The following is a 15,574-nucleotide window of genomic DNA, read 5'->3' as shown; positions in this document are numbered from 1 at the left end:
TAGCTTCAAATATTTGATTACTTCTTTCATATTACCTCATTGGTGGAACTCAGTTTGTGTTTCAGAAGACAGTATGTGAAAATCCTATCCACAGTCTGATTTAAATAAACAAAACCCAACATGGTACAAGGTCCAGCCCATGTTTCACCATGGAAAACCTCTAATAAGTCAGAATTGCGGAAATCAATATGACTGCCAGCTACATAAGGAAAGGCAAAATACTACTGATAATTCTGTAATAAGGACATAAAATTACCAGCTAATGCATGTCTTATCTTCCACTGAATAATGTTTAAATTATTTTAAACAATATGCAAAATGTATTCCTTGTGGCTTACATGCAAATATGTGTATTTGCCTGTGGCTTATTACAATCCATAATCAGAGATAATAAAATAATAGACAACAAAAATAGGCCATACTATTTCTTAGCAAATTATAAATTGGGTAGAAATTGTCCAGTTGAATATATGCTGTTAATATCAAAACTACATGTAGCCATTTGGAAATCACAATTTATTTACATGCTGCAATGTTGTTGTATTACTTTAAATTATTTATTTATTTTTATTTCTACAAAGAAGAACTTTATTTTTAAAGATTGGCAGGAATAGCTAAGCAATCTGGTAGCATTATTAGGCTCTGAGAGCTTCCAGGCAATGCCTGTAAGAATTCCACAAATTCAAGAATTTGATATTTACTCTGTGTTTTTATGACTGTTGCCTGAAATTGCTCATTTTTAATAAAGAATAAAATTAATTAGTAAACCACAAGAATGATGTAAGTCAGCCCCACAGTGATAGTTCTAAATTAAGAATGATTTTTAGAAATGAAATGCATGGGATGTCTGCAGCACAGTCAGCACTTCTCTCCTGGCTGATAGTCTGGGCTATATCTGCTGTTTGCTGAAGTTACTTATTTTATGGTATGGAATGTGACATGTGTCAAACCATGTTCCCCAAATAAAATGCAGACCATATTATCTTACAAGTGTATTGGTTACAATATTTGCATCTCCAGTCCTGACTTATTTTGTAACCTGAAACAAAGTGGGGTTGCTTAATTTGATGCAATTTAAGAATGTCAAAGGTGGATGGGGAAGTTGGTATATTTGAAGGATTTTATGAAACATCTAGTGTTCTATTAATGCTTCTTAAACCTTTATTTGGTTTCGTAGGCAAAACCATTAGCTTGTTAGCAATAATGATACTGGTTGGGGACAGCCTGCATAATTTTGCAGATGGCCTCGTGATAGGAGCAGCCTTCTCGTCTTCATCCGAGTCAGGAGTGACCACAACAATTGCTATCTTATGTCATGAAATTCCACATGAAATGGGTAAGTCTGACAATAGAACCACTGTTTCCTGCTTGCTGAGAGTGTCATAATATATTTCTAGCTATGGTTTACTAGGTTTCTTTTTCCAAAATACAATTGAGAGATGAGTACTTTCCATTCATAATTTATTTAAACCATAAAATGAGAATTAGAAGAAAAGTTTCTTGTACCTCAGGATAAAATTCAATTAGACTCCCTTATGATATTTCCCAGGGCCAGAAGTGACTCTTCTTAGATTCCAGAGCATTCTATATGGGAGAAACACATTCAGAGAAACCTCCTTTTAAAGAACTTTGGCAAAGATTTTTAAATTTACATATTGAATGTGGGAAAAACATGAAGAGGGAAACTTCACCCATTATGTTAGCCAGCAAAGAGGCCAGAGATAAAATAACATTTAAATTACAGCCAAACCATGGTTTCATCAGCCTGATTTACACAGAATGTCTAAAGCCAAGCATAAAATTGAAATGACAGGCATATGGTAGCTGATGAGTGTAAGACTTTTTTTCTGGATAATCTTAATAGCCCTGTAATTCAAATCCTGACTCCCAGGAACCAAGATGAGACAAAATAGACATTTCTGAAACAGGCCCAGAAAGAGTAAAGGCTGGCTCCAGGCACCCATGTGCCCCAGAGAGATGGCTTTTAGCACTCTTTCTGTTCCGATTTTCCAGCCTACATTGCCCCTATGGGCCACCCCAGCCCTCTGGTATTCAGTGTCTTTTGCCTAAAGTCCTGTCACTGACACATCACTGACCTCTTGGAACAGTTTATATAAAGTCCCTCCTGAATCAATTAAAATGTACCTGGTCTGGGTACCATATCCTATTGTCCTGCTTTTAGAGGCTATAATAAAACTACAGGGGAATGTGACATTTTGTGGCAGGCCAGCAAAGATGTTTTAAGACCTGTTTGTATTCTGTAACGGAACCAGACAACTCTGTCCCCAGGCAATCTTTTTAGCTTCTTCTCAATCCTCGAAACTAAGGAATAGCAGCTCTTAGATTTATGGGTCATTATTCCTTTGAAGGAAAGGTGTGGCAAGAATGAGATTATTTTTCTATAATCATCAAGGCAGTAAAACATTTCTAAAGGAAAAAATTGTTTTCTTAGCCAACTTTTGCAATGATTTTAAATCTCATATTAAGTAGTTTTCTTTATCCATAGCACTTCTTGCATAAGTAAATAATAAAAGTCCATATAATGTTTACTACCTTGTCATTTCACCTGGCAAGTTTCCAGGCAAAAAGATTTAGAAACCTTGGAACAGCAACTGCTTTATTTCACTTTTATCCAAGTTGAAATGTCTCAGGACATCAGGAACTAGAGCATGTCACAGTTCTCTCTGTATATACTACCTTCAGGAGCAGTAAAAGGAATAGAACTCTTGAAATGTAACTTCCTAATAATATCAGTTGGCTATGAAACCTAGAGAAATATAGGAAAGTGCTTTATTAGCCAGTCATTCAACTTTATCTATAAATTTGTTTCCATTTGTTGAAAATTGAAACAGGCTAATAGCACATTACCAAAGACACCATCAGTTAAACAATAATAGTATTTTCTTTTTCCCTTAAATTTCAGGAGACTTTGCTGTACTCTTAAACTCTGGTCTACCTATTAAGATTGCCATCCTGATGAATTTTATAAGTGCTCTAACTGCTTTCATAGGACTATACATTGGCCTCTCAGTATCAACTGATCCATGTATCCAGAACTGGATCTTAACAGTTACTGCTGGGATATTCTTATATTTATCCTTGGTGGAAATGGTAAGCTTTGTGGCTTTTCTATTTTGTTTTTCTAAACGCTGAAAATGTGAAACAGAAAAAGCATAAAATGGAAGGATGGATGGGGAGAACAGAAGAATATAGATAACAATGTAAGACTAAGGAGGTATTCTGTGTAATCCAAGAAGGTTGTGGGCAGAAGAAACACAGTGTGAGATACACAAAATTTTGGTATTCTTTCAGTGAATTTAAGTGGAACGAATGAAACCTTTATAATTGTCAAAACGTGATCAGCTCATTCTGCTTTGGCTTTGTACCTATGTATGATGCCTGTATGTCCAGATGAAAAATGAAAAGTCTGTTAAACAAGTAACTGTTTTGTTTTCACATTGGAAAATAGTTCAACTGAATTTGTCATTGAATTAAATAGCTGTTTGACTTAATTAAACAACCAATGTATTTTTAAAAATAATGATTTCATCTTTATTTAAGTTTTATTTGTCAAAGGCCTGCTATGTGGTGATGAGAAAGATGGTTCTAGTATTAGGTTGCTAAATTTTCAACATGTATTACCTAAAAAGGTCCTTTTGACAAAAGGTAACTCAGTCATTACCCTACATCCTCCATAATCTTATGAAGAAATTGAACCCGGGAAATTTCAAAAATTTTTGTCTCTTAAATTCTGGTCTCTACAAGATAAGCCAGTCTTTTTTTAAGGTCACTTTCTATTAGACTTGTTTACAGCTTGCATGTCTTAAGGTATAAGTCATGATTACCCCTTCTTATGGGTTGGAATGAGGCCAATAAAAATGATATAAATAGATTGATGATCAATAGAAACCCAACTGAAAAGGAAGTAAAATATGTGATTACATGTATTCTGGGGAAAAAAAGTAAAATAAACCATCTTGAAGGAAATATGTGGAGCAAAACCACTGGAATTGGCCAGTGCTGTGGTAGAATCCAGTTATTGTCCAGGAGAAGAGTAAAGCTACATGTTTCATAAGGAAAAACATCTGAAGGCCATAACCTGCTTTGATGCAACCAGAACAACAGGGCATTCTGGAAGCAGAATTCAAGAAGGGGGACTTTCCAAGTCAGCAGCACCATTTTAAACTACTGTGTAAAAGCTCTGACTTTTTGGTTGTTTTACTTAATTCTCATGAGATTCAAATACATGAGGTAAATACCAAAATGTACTTCCAGTTTAGAAATGTTCTTATGTATTATTTATGATAGAGGAAATTTTCTAATGTTAATAGAGAAGATAGTTAAAAGAGGGACAAATTCAACCCCCTTTTCTAAGCCCTATTCCCCAACCCAACCCAGGGTCAACATTATAGAATCTTAACAGTCCCAGTTTGAGAAATCTGGATCTCTACCCTTGTGTGACTTCAAAGCACACTGTCATTCATTGAATGTTGTGAGCTACTTTTTGTTTAAAATGTCTGTATAATCAGTCCTCAAATTCACTTTTGAGCCTCCTGATTTCAGCTTCCTATTTTTAATTTCTTTTCTCTTATGAGTCAGTTGAGGGCAGTTGCGGTATTCTTTTGAAGTTTATTTTGTTTTTTAACACAGTCTGCATCTCTCTGTAACTATAATGGCTATATATGCATGTAGTCAGTCCTTTTTCTTTGTTAGGGAGTCTCCGCTCCCAAAATTGACCTGAGAAGATTATCAAGAACCATTTGTCATGTGGAACCTTAATCTAAGTACATAATTTTCCCTTCAGTGTTTCTTCTCCTAGTTTTATAAGGATAAGTAATTGCTTGTAAGGAAGCAATGTGGCTGTGATATCCTGTGAGATTCCAGCTAGAATAAATCTTGACCTTATTGCAAATTCCTATTAGCCAAGGAAAAACCAGCATCCTGGCAGAAAGACAGGAAAGAAAATACACTGAGTTTCCTAAGGCTACTTCCTATAATCCAGGTCGCCTGCTCTCACGGCCTTTTGAGTAACTTCTAAACAAATACAACTCTTTCACATAGCAGCAAGTTTAGCTGTTGTACTCTGGGATTGTGCCAAAGAAAACAGTCTTATGTCATTTATAGGGAAGAAAACAAGGTTTTAAGACTCTGTAAAACAGCAAAGAAAATAAATGACAGCAACTAAAGGGTAAGGGGGAATACTTTGATACACTGGTTGTTTCCTAAACCCTGGAAAATCACCAGGCACCTTCTAAGCAGGGTTAATGTGAAAAGATTAGCTAGAATTTGCTTTGTTTGTTTGTTTCAAAGAAATTGGGTGTGTTATTTCAAACTACAAGGAAAAGAATTTAGGGGGGAAAATGGGGCCATTAGCCATGAAGTCAACAAAGCAGAAAGTCTTCACCAGGGAAATCTGTTAGCCTTACTTCTCCAAAGTGGTATTGCCTTATCCAAGCGTACTAACTCCCAGCTGCACTGAATGGTTTCTAAAGAAAGTTAAGAATGAATAGAGCTCTGGGTGGCTAGAGGAAATTCATTCTCTGTTATAAAGATCAGTGTCCTAGATAGGGTTTCCCCCAAGCAAAGGCCAAGACCAAGTCATGTGTGAAGGCAGCTCATTTGGGAGGTGGTCCCAGGGAGCAGGAATGAGGGCAGGTGGGGAGAGAGAAAGATGAAAGTCAATAAAACAATGTATTTTCATTAAGTTAACTACTACAGTGGGGGATCCGCCCCACAGCATACCCCCACCCCTTTTGGGTCATACACATCTGGGGATGGGGGTGTTCCCATAGCAGTCTCATCCCCTCACCGGAGAAGCCCAGGGCCAGAGGAAGAGGAATGTGGTGTGGGCCTGAAGCAAGGCCCTGTGCAAATAGCCTACCCCGTCTTGGAACTGGCCTCTGCAGCAGTGGCTGGGGTGAGTGACGGGCCTGAGAGAATGTGAAAGAACACCCAAGTGATGTCCGTTAACAGTGGACCCCTGCCACCATTCACATGTCCTTATGTTCACCTTTCCTTTTAAGCCCCATCTATCCCAGAGTCCCTTGATGATGGTAACCAGCCAAAAATTCCACAGACTTAATAATACACAATAGTGAAACAAGCACCAAACCCTGACTTATTGGTTGTTTTACTTAATTCTCATGAGATTCAAATAGATGAGGGAAATACCAAAATGTACTTCCAGTTTAGAAACGTTCTTACGTATTATATCTTGAGACAGTATTTGGTATCCATCATCTCTCCTCCCTCACCCAATCTTGGTTCTCCCCATCTCAGGTTGCACTTTGGCTGACCTAGATTTCTTTCCTGTAGGGCAACCAGGTCTCCACTGTAGGGTCTGCTTTGTCCTGTCAGGCCCCGTGTCCTGTCGTTGCCTGTCGCCATCGTCACCAGGCAGGAAAGCACCGAGAGATGCTTCCAGGCATCCCCCGGTTACTGGATCCATTCCTTACTTCCTCCTCTGTGGTAACTGGTGACAGTTACCAGTATTGTGACTTTTTCTCTTCCTGGCTGTTCCATTGGCATGAGGAGCTCACGTGACCAGGTGGCAGTCGCAGTTCAAGCTCAGTGGCAGTGCACTCTGGCATGTTCTCTCTGAGATGGAGGATCTGTGGTCTGTCAGAAAGTTTTCACCAACAGGAAGCCAAATTCTAGAAATACAAAAACTGGCAATGATTTATACAATTGCTTCATGATTTTCTTTATTGTTCCCATTCTTTGTTATTTCCTTCCTTCTACTCACTTTGCGTTTAATTTTCTGTTTATTTTCTTTCTTTATGAGGTGGTTTGATGCATCATTGATTTTAGGTCTTTCTCCTTCTCTAATATAAGCATTTAATGTTATAAATTTCCCTCTAAGCACTGCTTTAGCTGAATCCCATGTGTTTTAATATGTTGTGTCTTCAATATTGTCCATTTTGAAATTGTTTTGAATCCCATGTGATGTTTTTCTTTTTGGATACATACATATATATATAGAAGTATGTTGCCTAATTTCTTAACATTTGGAACTTTTCTAAATATCTTTTCATTATTGATTTTAATTCCTTCATAGTCAAAGTATACTCTGTACTATTTGAGTCTTCTGATAATTTTTTAAACTTGTTTTATGGCCCAGCAAATGGATATTGGTGAGTGGCCCCATGTGCATTTGAAAAGTATGTGAGTACAGCACTTTCTGGGCTTGGTGTTCTGGAAATGTCAGGGTGGTTCACAGCGTTATTCGTATTTTCAAAATTGTTTTACACTGATATTTTTCTCTACTTGTTCTGTTAATTATTGAGGGAACAATGTTAAAATACAGCCCTGTATGTGTGGGTTTGCCTGTTTTCATCCATAGTTCTATCAGTTTTGCGACCTGTGTTTAAATCTCTGTTATCAAATGCATGCACATTTGGGGTTGTTATATCTGCCTGATGAGTTGATACTCTCATCATACTGAAAATTCTTTATTTCTGGTAAAACTCATTGTCTTGAATCTCCTTTGTTTGATGTTAAATTAACATAGTCACATCTGCTTTCCTGCTACAAGAATAAGTTCTTAGTGTTAAACCCAGTCAGTTAATAGGACTATCAGTAGTTCAGATGAAGAGCATCCATTGACTTCTCTACAATTAGTTTAGTTTGGTGAATGTAACAGCTTTGAGATAGTGAATTGGGTCAAAACATAACCAGCCTGACAAACAGCCACCTTTCCAGCTGGGCTTCTCTTTTCTTAATCACATGACTATAAAATTAATATAAAATCCTACACTTTTAGGATATGGATCCTAAAATTTTAGGAGTTACCTTCCTCCCCATCATTCTTTATCTTCCAGTTTAATGAGTCTGAGTCTTTCTTTCTCAGAGAAATCTACATAAATCCAGTGCAATTCCGCCAGTAATCTACAATCACTAAGTTTGTTCTGGTAAATTAGTCCTTTTTCCATCCAATAAACGAATAAGCTACCCTTTCTTTGAAGTTTGGCAATACCTAGGTGTAATGCCCTTTAAACAATATCCATCCATAGAAAGGGGATAGTTTTACAAAATACATGTATATAGAATAACTTTGATATACATACTTGCTTTCAACAATTATTGCACTTGAAATCAGTGAGCACAACTGACTTCATTTTTAAATATTCTTTTTGCTGTGAAAAAAATGATAGGCATTTAAAAACCATTTCAGGAAGCAAAATTAATACCATTTAACAGTCACAATAATTCCTTCATAAAGGAAGAAATATGAATCATCCTTACCAACAATTTTGAAAGGTTTCTATTCTTTTCTTTAAAATCAGTCAAACCCTTAGATATTTTCTACTAGAAAAATGATTAATAAACCCAAATTGGATGAATGCTGAGCTCTGTAATTTTTTTAAAAATTGGCTACCAGAAACGTTTGCATTTTTCTGTCCTCATGTCTCTTTTCTTCTAGCTAGTGTTCCAAACTGTATGCACGTGTACACACACACATGCAAATACACACACACACATCCCAACATATATCTTCTAAAGTAATCCATTTCTTAGGAAAATGCTAAAAGAGGCTGATGGCTCTCTTTGCTGAGCTATGAAATTAAGAATTGTCCATGTGAATTGCTTTCCCTAAGGAAAAGATGGAGAAGCAAATTGTTAAATACCAGTTAAATATATTTGTCTCTCCAAATTGTGACAATGATGTGATCTTTGTCTTATAACCCAGTTTTCAAAAGAGAAAATTTCCATTGATCATCTGCAAACTACTTCATGAATTCTGTTGGGAAGATACTATTGGGAATTTAGAAGCTTAAATATCCTGTGTTTGAATATTTATCAAATAAAATATCTAATGCTGAATTTTAAAAAATTAACCTTGAAATGAGCCTCCAATATGCTGATACAAGATACATTGAAGGCTGTAGTCTTTGCTTTCTTGCTTGATAAGGAAAATTAAAACTGCTGTATTAAATTGTTTTGTGTATATAGCTACTAATTTACAAAGACCTAAATTCAAAATGGGACTTGCATCAACAGGAACAAATATCCCAATTTCAGGATATTGTTGAGTCAACATTATAGTCTGTGTTGAGGCTATTACTGTTAATAATCAAATATTATGCTAAAATAGAACACACTCTCATATCCTCCTGACATTGCTATAAAAAGAGATGACCAAGAAAATGAAGTCAATAAAACAAAGGAGAAAATTTACAGAATAAACAAAAGAATAGATTATGTTGAAGCCATAACCAAATTTTTATTGAATTAAAGTCTTAGGAGATTGTTAGAAGCAAGAATTGATACAATATTTTTCAGCAAATATTCCAGGGCAAATTTTCATTCTCCATAATACTGTAGAAAGAGAAATCCAGCAGAGCCCTCCTGGGATTTTGTAGCTGATAAACCTCCTTCTGTGGATAAGTAACCTTCCCCAAACCAGGTCCAGCCAAGGAAACAGCCAGGTTCCTTAAAGGAAAGAAGGTTCTACATTCCCACCATGGCGTTACAGCAGACAGGCACAAAGAAATTTGAAACCGTCTACACTGCAGACTATGAAAAACAAGCATTTTCATCCCCCAGAAATGGGTTATTTTAGGGTTATTAATGAAGAATTAGGGTATGAGGGCTGATTTTACTGTCTCAGTCCATTTGGACTGCTATAACAAAACCAACAAAACCAAAACATAGACTGGGGGGCTTAAACTACAAGCATTTATTCTCACACTGCTGGAGACTGGCAAGTCCCCAAGCTCAAGGTGCTGAGGATTTGGCGTCTGCTGAGGACCTGCATCCTGATTTGCAGATGGCTGGCTGGCATCCTGGTGTGGGGGAGAGCAGAGAGAAGCAAGCTCAACCAGGACCCTAAGAGCACTAAACCCATCATGAGGACTCTGTCCTCATGTCCTCATCATCTAGTCTTAGTTACCTCCCAATACCATCACGTTGGGGCAGAGGATTTCAGATAAAAATTTTGAGGGGCCAAAACTGTTTAGTCCATAATATTTATGCTCCAGAACTTTGAGATCGCAATATAGCATAGGACTTCATGTTTCTCAATGCAAAGTGATGACAATGAATCCTTACCAGGCAGTAAATGACACCTCCTCCTGTCATTAGTTTCTTAGATGTAATTTAGTGCTGCTAATTGCAGTATTATAATAAGCTAAAGAGTTAATCAACGCAATGCTTATGAAACCTTGGAAAGAGAAAGAGAGAGAGGTGTGTGTGTGTGTGTGTGTGTGTGTGTTTATTTTGGTGAAATATACACACAAAATTTACCGTTTTAGCCATTTTCAGGTGTGCATTGAAGCGGCATTAAGTACATTCACATTGTCGTGCCACTATCACCACCATCCATCTCCAAAACTTTTTCATCTTCCCAAACCAAAATTCCATACTTATTAACCACTAGCTCCCAATTCTCACCTTCTTCTACTAGGAACCACCTTTACACTTTGTCTCTGTTATTTGACTAGTCTAGGTACCTCATAGAAGTGGAGTCATACAACACTTTTCTTTTTTGTGACTGGCTTAGTTTGTGTAAGGTCTTCATCCATGTCTTTATGTGTGTCATAATTTCCTTTTTGAGGCTGAATAAATATTCCATTGTTTCAATTTTGAAGTTGAACTCAAATTATAAAAAGACCTTAACATTGGCATGTTAAAAGGCTGAATTTTAGGTAAAGATTTTTTTTTTCAGAAAATTACAACTCCTTGAGTGTCATGTCTTGGCATCTACTGATTTGAGTCAGGGAACTTGCTTAGCATGGAGACAAAAAAGGAAGATACTTCAAGGTTTCTAAGTTTCTGGTAGAAATCTAAAAGAACATTTCTCTTAGCTCTGTCTCTGGACAAGGCTACATTGTCAACATTTCTTCTCTATATTTCCTGATATTTTTCCTCAATGTTAACATACTCATCCATCATTTCACCCCCTCTAGTCTTAGAGTAAAAATCAAGATGTGTAAAATTGCTCAAAAAAAGAATTGAATTGCCCTGAAGGAAAAGGGAACTTTTCTCTTTTGAAAGCCAGAGGAAAATGGTGGCACTTAAACTCTTGTCAAGAATTTTAAGAAGAGAAAAAACAAAAATATACACTCTTGAAAAGTAATTCATATGGATCTTTATTTTCCTTCACAATTTACTGACTGAATTGATAACAACAAGAGACAATGGGTAGATTCAAGCAAGTGAAACAGTATAATCAGATGTGGTTTGAGTTTTGGCATTTTGCATTTGTGTCTTTTGAATAGACTTTCTGTAGGACTCTGGTACTTTGGCATGTATCCAAGATACATTATGGTTTATAGGTTCATCCATAATCCTCAAAAAAAGGTCCAAGTATTGTCTCAAAAGCCAGCTTAGCTTGTGTGAACCTGGAAAGTTCAGTTAGGCTGCACAAATTAAAAATAAAGGTTCTCTATCAGTATAAGAATCTCTCAGACTTTTTTTTTGAAATGTTGATTTTCATTGTTTGACCATCTCTGTGGGCTTGCAAAGTTAGTCTGTTTTGATAGTTTTTCCAAATGCATATTGTCTGCCTTGAAAATAGAATCAGTAACATGATATCTTTTATGAGGAAAACAGCATGATATCTATATATTGCATTATATATTTTCATCACAGTGAGAGGACCTGGCATTTTGTTTTAGTTCTGACAGCACATCCAAGTGACATTGAGTAAGTCATTATCCCCCCTGAGCCAGTGCTTCCTCATAATGAAAAGGAGTTAATAATTTTATCTCTTGCAGATTATGTGGAGTAAATGGGGGAAGGGTATAAGAAAGGGCATTATAAAATGGATATAAATGAAAGTAAGTATTGCTAAGACCTTCAACCAGAGTATCCTGGAAGAGCTTGAGGGAAAGGTGAGCTGCTAGGAGCCACACCTGAAAGGATGGCAAATTATCATAGAACCAATTATTGTGATTAAAAAAAAAAAAGCAGGGAGGTATTGCAAAACTCCCCAGAAGACATTGCATTCCATGGGAATGCTGGCTCCTGGAGCTGTAACATGCTCATGACATTTTCTTGTGGGTGATGCCATCTGCATACTCAGAATAAAGGATTCTTGGTCTTCTTGCTTAGAATGGGGACTTTGTAGAGCCTAGGAGTGCTTACAAAAACACGTATTCAATTCTATCATGTTAGATGCTATAAGCAAACCATGGGTCTATAAGTTAGGCTGGTGAGAAAAATAATAGATAAAAACAATTGTGTTTTAAAAGTGTAGCATTTTGGGATTTAGTTGGGACAAAAACAGATTTTGCAGGAATTCCCACAATACTAATTCTCTCTCTGTGTTTTTGTATCTAAAACTCTTTGGTTATCAAATCTACCTAATCAAGACCTGCTTATTCCAAACCAAAAGTTCTGAGAAATTTGAGGCAAAGACAGAAATTGAAAGGGGAGCTTTCTAAAATGTAGGATTAATAAGAGATTGATGGCCTGAAAAGTAATCTCAAGCTCTGTTGACCCAGAACCATTTTCACTGCCTTGCTTATATCTTGTTCAGTGTATTTTCCTCCACAACAATTCACTCAAAACAGTCATTATGGTCCAATAGATGATTCATATTTTATGAGTACTTGCCAAGAAAATCTTTCCAGATATGAGTTCTATTAGTTTATCAAAATAGGAATAACATCCATGTGGCACCAGAGTTAGCAGAGGTAAAATAGACCATTAATTCAGCCACATCTTGTAATTGAATATTAATTATCTTGTTTAAAAAACAAGGAAGAGAAGTAACTATACAGTACCTTATTCGAGTATTTGGAAATAAAGTTAATCAAAACTTGAGCCTTTATGTGATCAGAGATGGCATAATTGTGTCTGACAAATACAGTCTAATATACAAATTATTGAGACAGAAGGAAACTGGCTGCCTGGGTTCTCTGGCCTTGGAGTAAACTACTGGAAATTACTTACAAGCTACTGAGAATTAGATGCATTGGGGAACTCCAACATCTTGGTAATCCCTAAAGAATATCATCAGTTGCAAGTTCTTTGTGAACATCCTATGGATATTCAAAATGTCATTTTAAATTTATATATATAATGAACCATACAGGATTTCTCTAAAATAGCATGGTTAACCTCATGCTTCAACCTGGTAGAAAACACCAAAAGGGTGTGTGATTTGTTAAGGCCACCCATCCAGGACAACATTTCTGGATCCTACTTTGTTTTTGAATCCACTGCTCCATGGTGGGGTGTGAGACTGCAGATCACAATAATCCTAATCTTCATCCCATTGGTTTAGCTAATTAAAGGGAGAAATACCTGTCTTGAGTGCACACACACACACACACAAAAAAACATTTGGGATGCTCCTGTTCAGGAACTAAAAAGTGCAGATTCATTGCCATAAATCTACAGCCCTTGAATGTTTTGTACATTTGACCTCTTCATTGCTAGGTAAAGTAATCTAGGGACTCTCAACCACAGGTGACTTTTATGACTTTTACCCAGCAGGGGACATTTGACAATGTCTGGAGACTTTTTTTGGTTGTCACAACTTGGGGCAGTGATAACACTGACCTCTATCGGGTAGAACTCAAGGGTGCTGCTGATCACCCTGCAACGAGCAGGAGGGCCCCCACAACAAAGAATTATCTGGCCTCAAATGTCAAGAATGCCAGGCTGAGTTAAGTCTCCTCTCCAGTCCATGCTGACCTGAGCCTGTCCTCCAACAGAAATGACTGTGCCGTGAAGGAGAGACACTCCCTCCGGCCTCCTCAGGGTCACACAAAAACACTTGGAGGCTTTTCACACAGATGCGTAAGTGGACTTTCCCTCCAGACAGTGTTATGGTATTTCACAAACATAAAATGGTTGCCACTTGTCTCTGTGAGAATAAAATATAGCCTTAGGAGATGATGCCTTTATTGTTGGAAAGGTCAGGGAGACCTTGATCATCTCTGAAAAGAAAGATGTGCTTTGTAATAACCAGTGCATTTAGCAGCTTCATAAACTGAACTGAACAGTCAAAAATAATACCTTACATCTATTTTATATATATATATATATTTCACATTTAAGCTTTTTCAGAAAACAAAAGAGTTTGGTTTGCTTTCAGTTGATAACTATCACTTTAAGACTTCAGGCAACACTAGGACCCTTCTAGCTGCGATCAAGTTTATCTCACATTTAAATTTTTTGGTAAGAGTAGGTATTAAGTATTTTGCAACTGTTTGGGGAATTTTAAAGGTTATTAAGTTCTAAATAACAGAGTCTCTCATGTTTTCCCACCAAACTTTTCCCAGCAGTGAATATATCTGGATCTTATTCTGGTTTTTTATTCTTTTTTTAGCTTCCTGAAATGACTCATGTTCAAACACAGCGACCTTGGTTGATGTTTCTCCTGCAGAACTTTGGACTGACCCTAGGTTGGCTTTCTCTCTTACTGTTGGCTATATATGAACAAAATATTAAAATATAAGTTAAAAATTTTGAAGTTCTTCAAAAATTTATATGGTCTCATCTTGTTTTGTTGTACTCTACAAAGAGATGTAAATCAAATATTTTTTTTCTTAAATAAAATGTCTTAGTTCATTAATTTATTGATTGTATAATGCAAGTTTATTTCTGTGCTTATAAATATCAGGTTGTCCTTAATTGAAACTTTGCTTTCAGTCTCCAACACAGTGAGGAAACTCATACCTTTTTTAGTAATTAGTAAATTCTAAATTAATTCCAGTAAACTTTCAAACAATATTGTTTCCCTAATAAAGAATGTTGTTTTGTAATACTTGAAGTAGACAGGTGCCTGTTGGAATAAAAATCTGTTGTGAGTTATTTGATGTCAATAATATTTTTTTCTCTGAGATTATAAACCGTAAGCAAACTGAATTACAAACAAATGTATTAAAGTCTAGTTTTAATGTAATGGTTTGTATTACCTTCTGTTACCGGATGTCAGATTCTAAATCAGCTCTCATAGAACCAATTTAATATAGTTCACCTTGGAAGCATTACCCCCTGGCTCATAAGTGCTCATAAATAAGCAAACTTGGGACGTCCAAAGGGTATATATCAACATTCTTGTGTATAACCACCAAATGAAATCTGCTCTAGGCAAGGAGAACTGGAAACCAAGAGGAAATAGAAAATATTTTAAATAACAAAGCTTAAGTCAGGCAGTAGATTAATGCACAAACTCTTACAGAGTTAAGAGAATACGTCTATGGGAATAAAATTACTGAGAAGTGAGATATGTTTTATATTGTTTCTGAAGAAACACAGGCCCCTAAACATTACTTCAGTAGGTAAGTTCATGAAATATGCAAGAAATATTACTGATAACCCAGCATAATTATTAAAATAACCCTGGCTTTAGTACTTTTTATTGGAAATAGATGTTTAATATTTTTCTTATTTTTTTATGATACATCTTAACACAGGAAAAGGTCCACTTTACTGCCAAAATGACTCAAGGCACTCAATCCAGTACATTTCTCCTACCTCTTACCAGTGAATAGGCTTTGCCGTTTCCCACCCAAATACAGTATTTTTCCAACCACCCTTAGTTGATTTCAAAATGAGGTGGGTTTTTTTGTTCAGTTGTGTTTAGAGCTTGATTTAAGGGGACATCATGATAAAGTGC

The 15,574-nt window shown here is 36.3% G+C and overlaps 1 protein-coding gene across 2 annotated transcripts in view; it reads left to right on the top strand.

Moving 5' to 3' along the window:
- Positions 1 to 14,804, top strand: part of SLC39A12 (solute carrier family 39 member 12) — a 54,032-nt gene extending 39,228 nt beyond the window's left edge. For both annotated transcript variants that reach the window (XM_036881182.2, XM_036881180.2), the window contains 3 exons: positions 1,178 to 1,336; positions 2,924 to 3,111; positions 14,282 to 14,804. In XM_036881182.2, coding sequence (XP_036737077.2) covers positions 1,178 to 1,336; positions 2,924 to 3,111; positions 14,282 to 14,410 — 476 coding nt within the window. In that variant the 3' untranslated portion in view covers positions 14,411 to 14,804. The remainder of the gene's footprint in view (positions 1 to 1,177; positions 1,337 to 2,923; positions 3,112 to 14,281) is intronic.
- The last annotated feature ends 770 nt before the right edge of the window (positions 14,805 to 15,574 follow it).

The sequence above is a fragment of the Manis pentadactyla genome, chromosome 3 (assembly GCF_030020395.1).
Source record: "Manis pentadactyla isolate mManPen7 chromosome 3, mManPen7.hap1, whole genome shotgun sequence".
In the NCBI taxonomy this organism is placed as follows: Eukaryota; Metazoa; Chordata; class Mammalia; order Pholidota; family Manidae; genus Manis; species Manis pentadactyla.
Note: the sequence above shows the minus strand (reverse complement) of the source record. Positions and strands in the feature narration are given on the sequence as shown.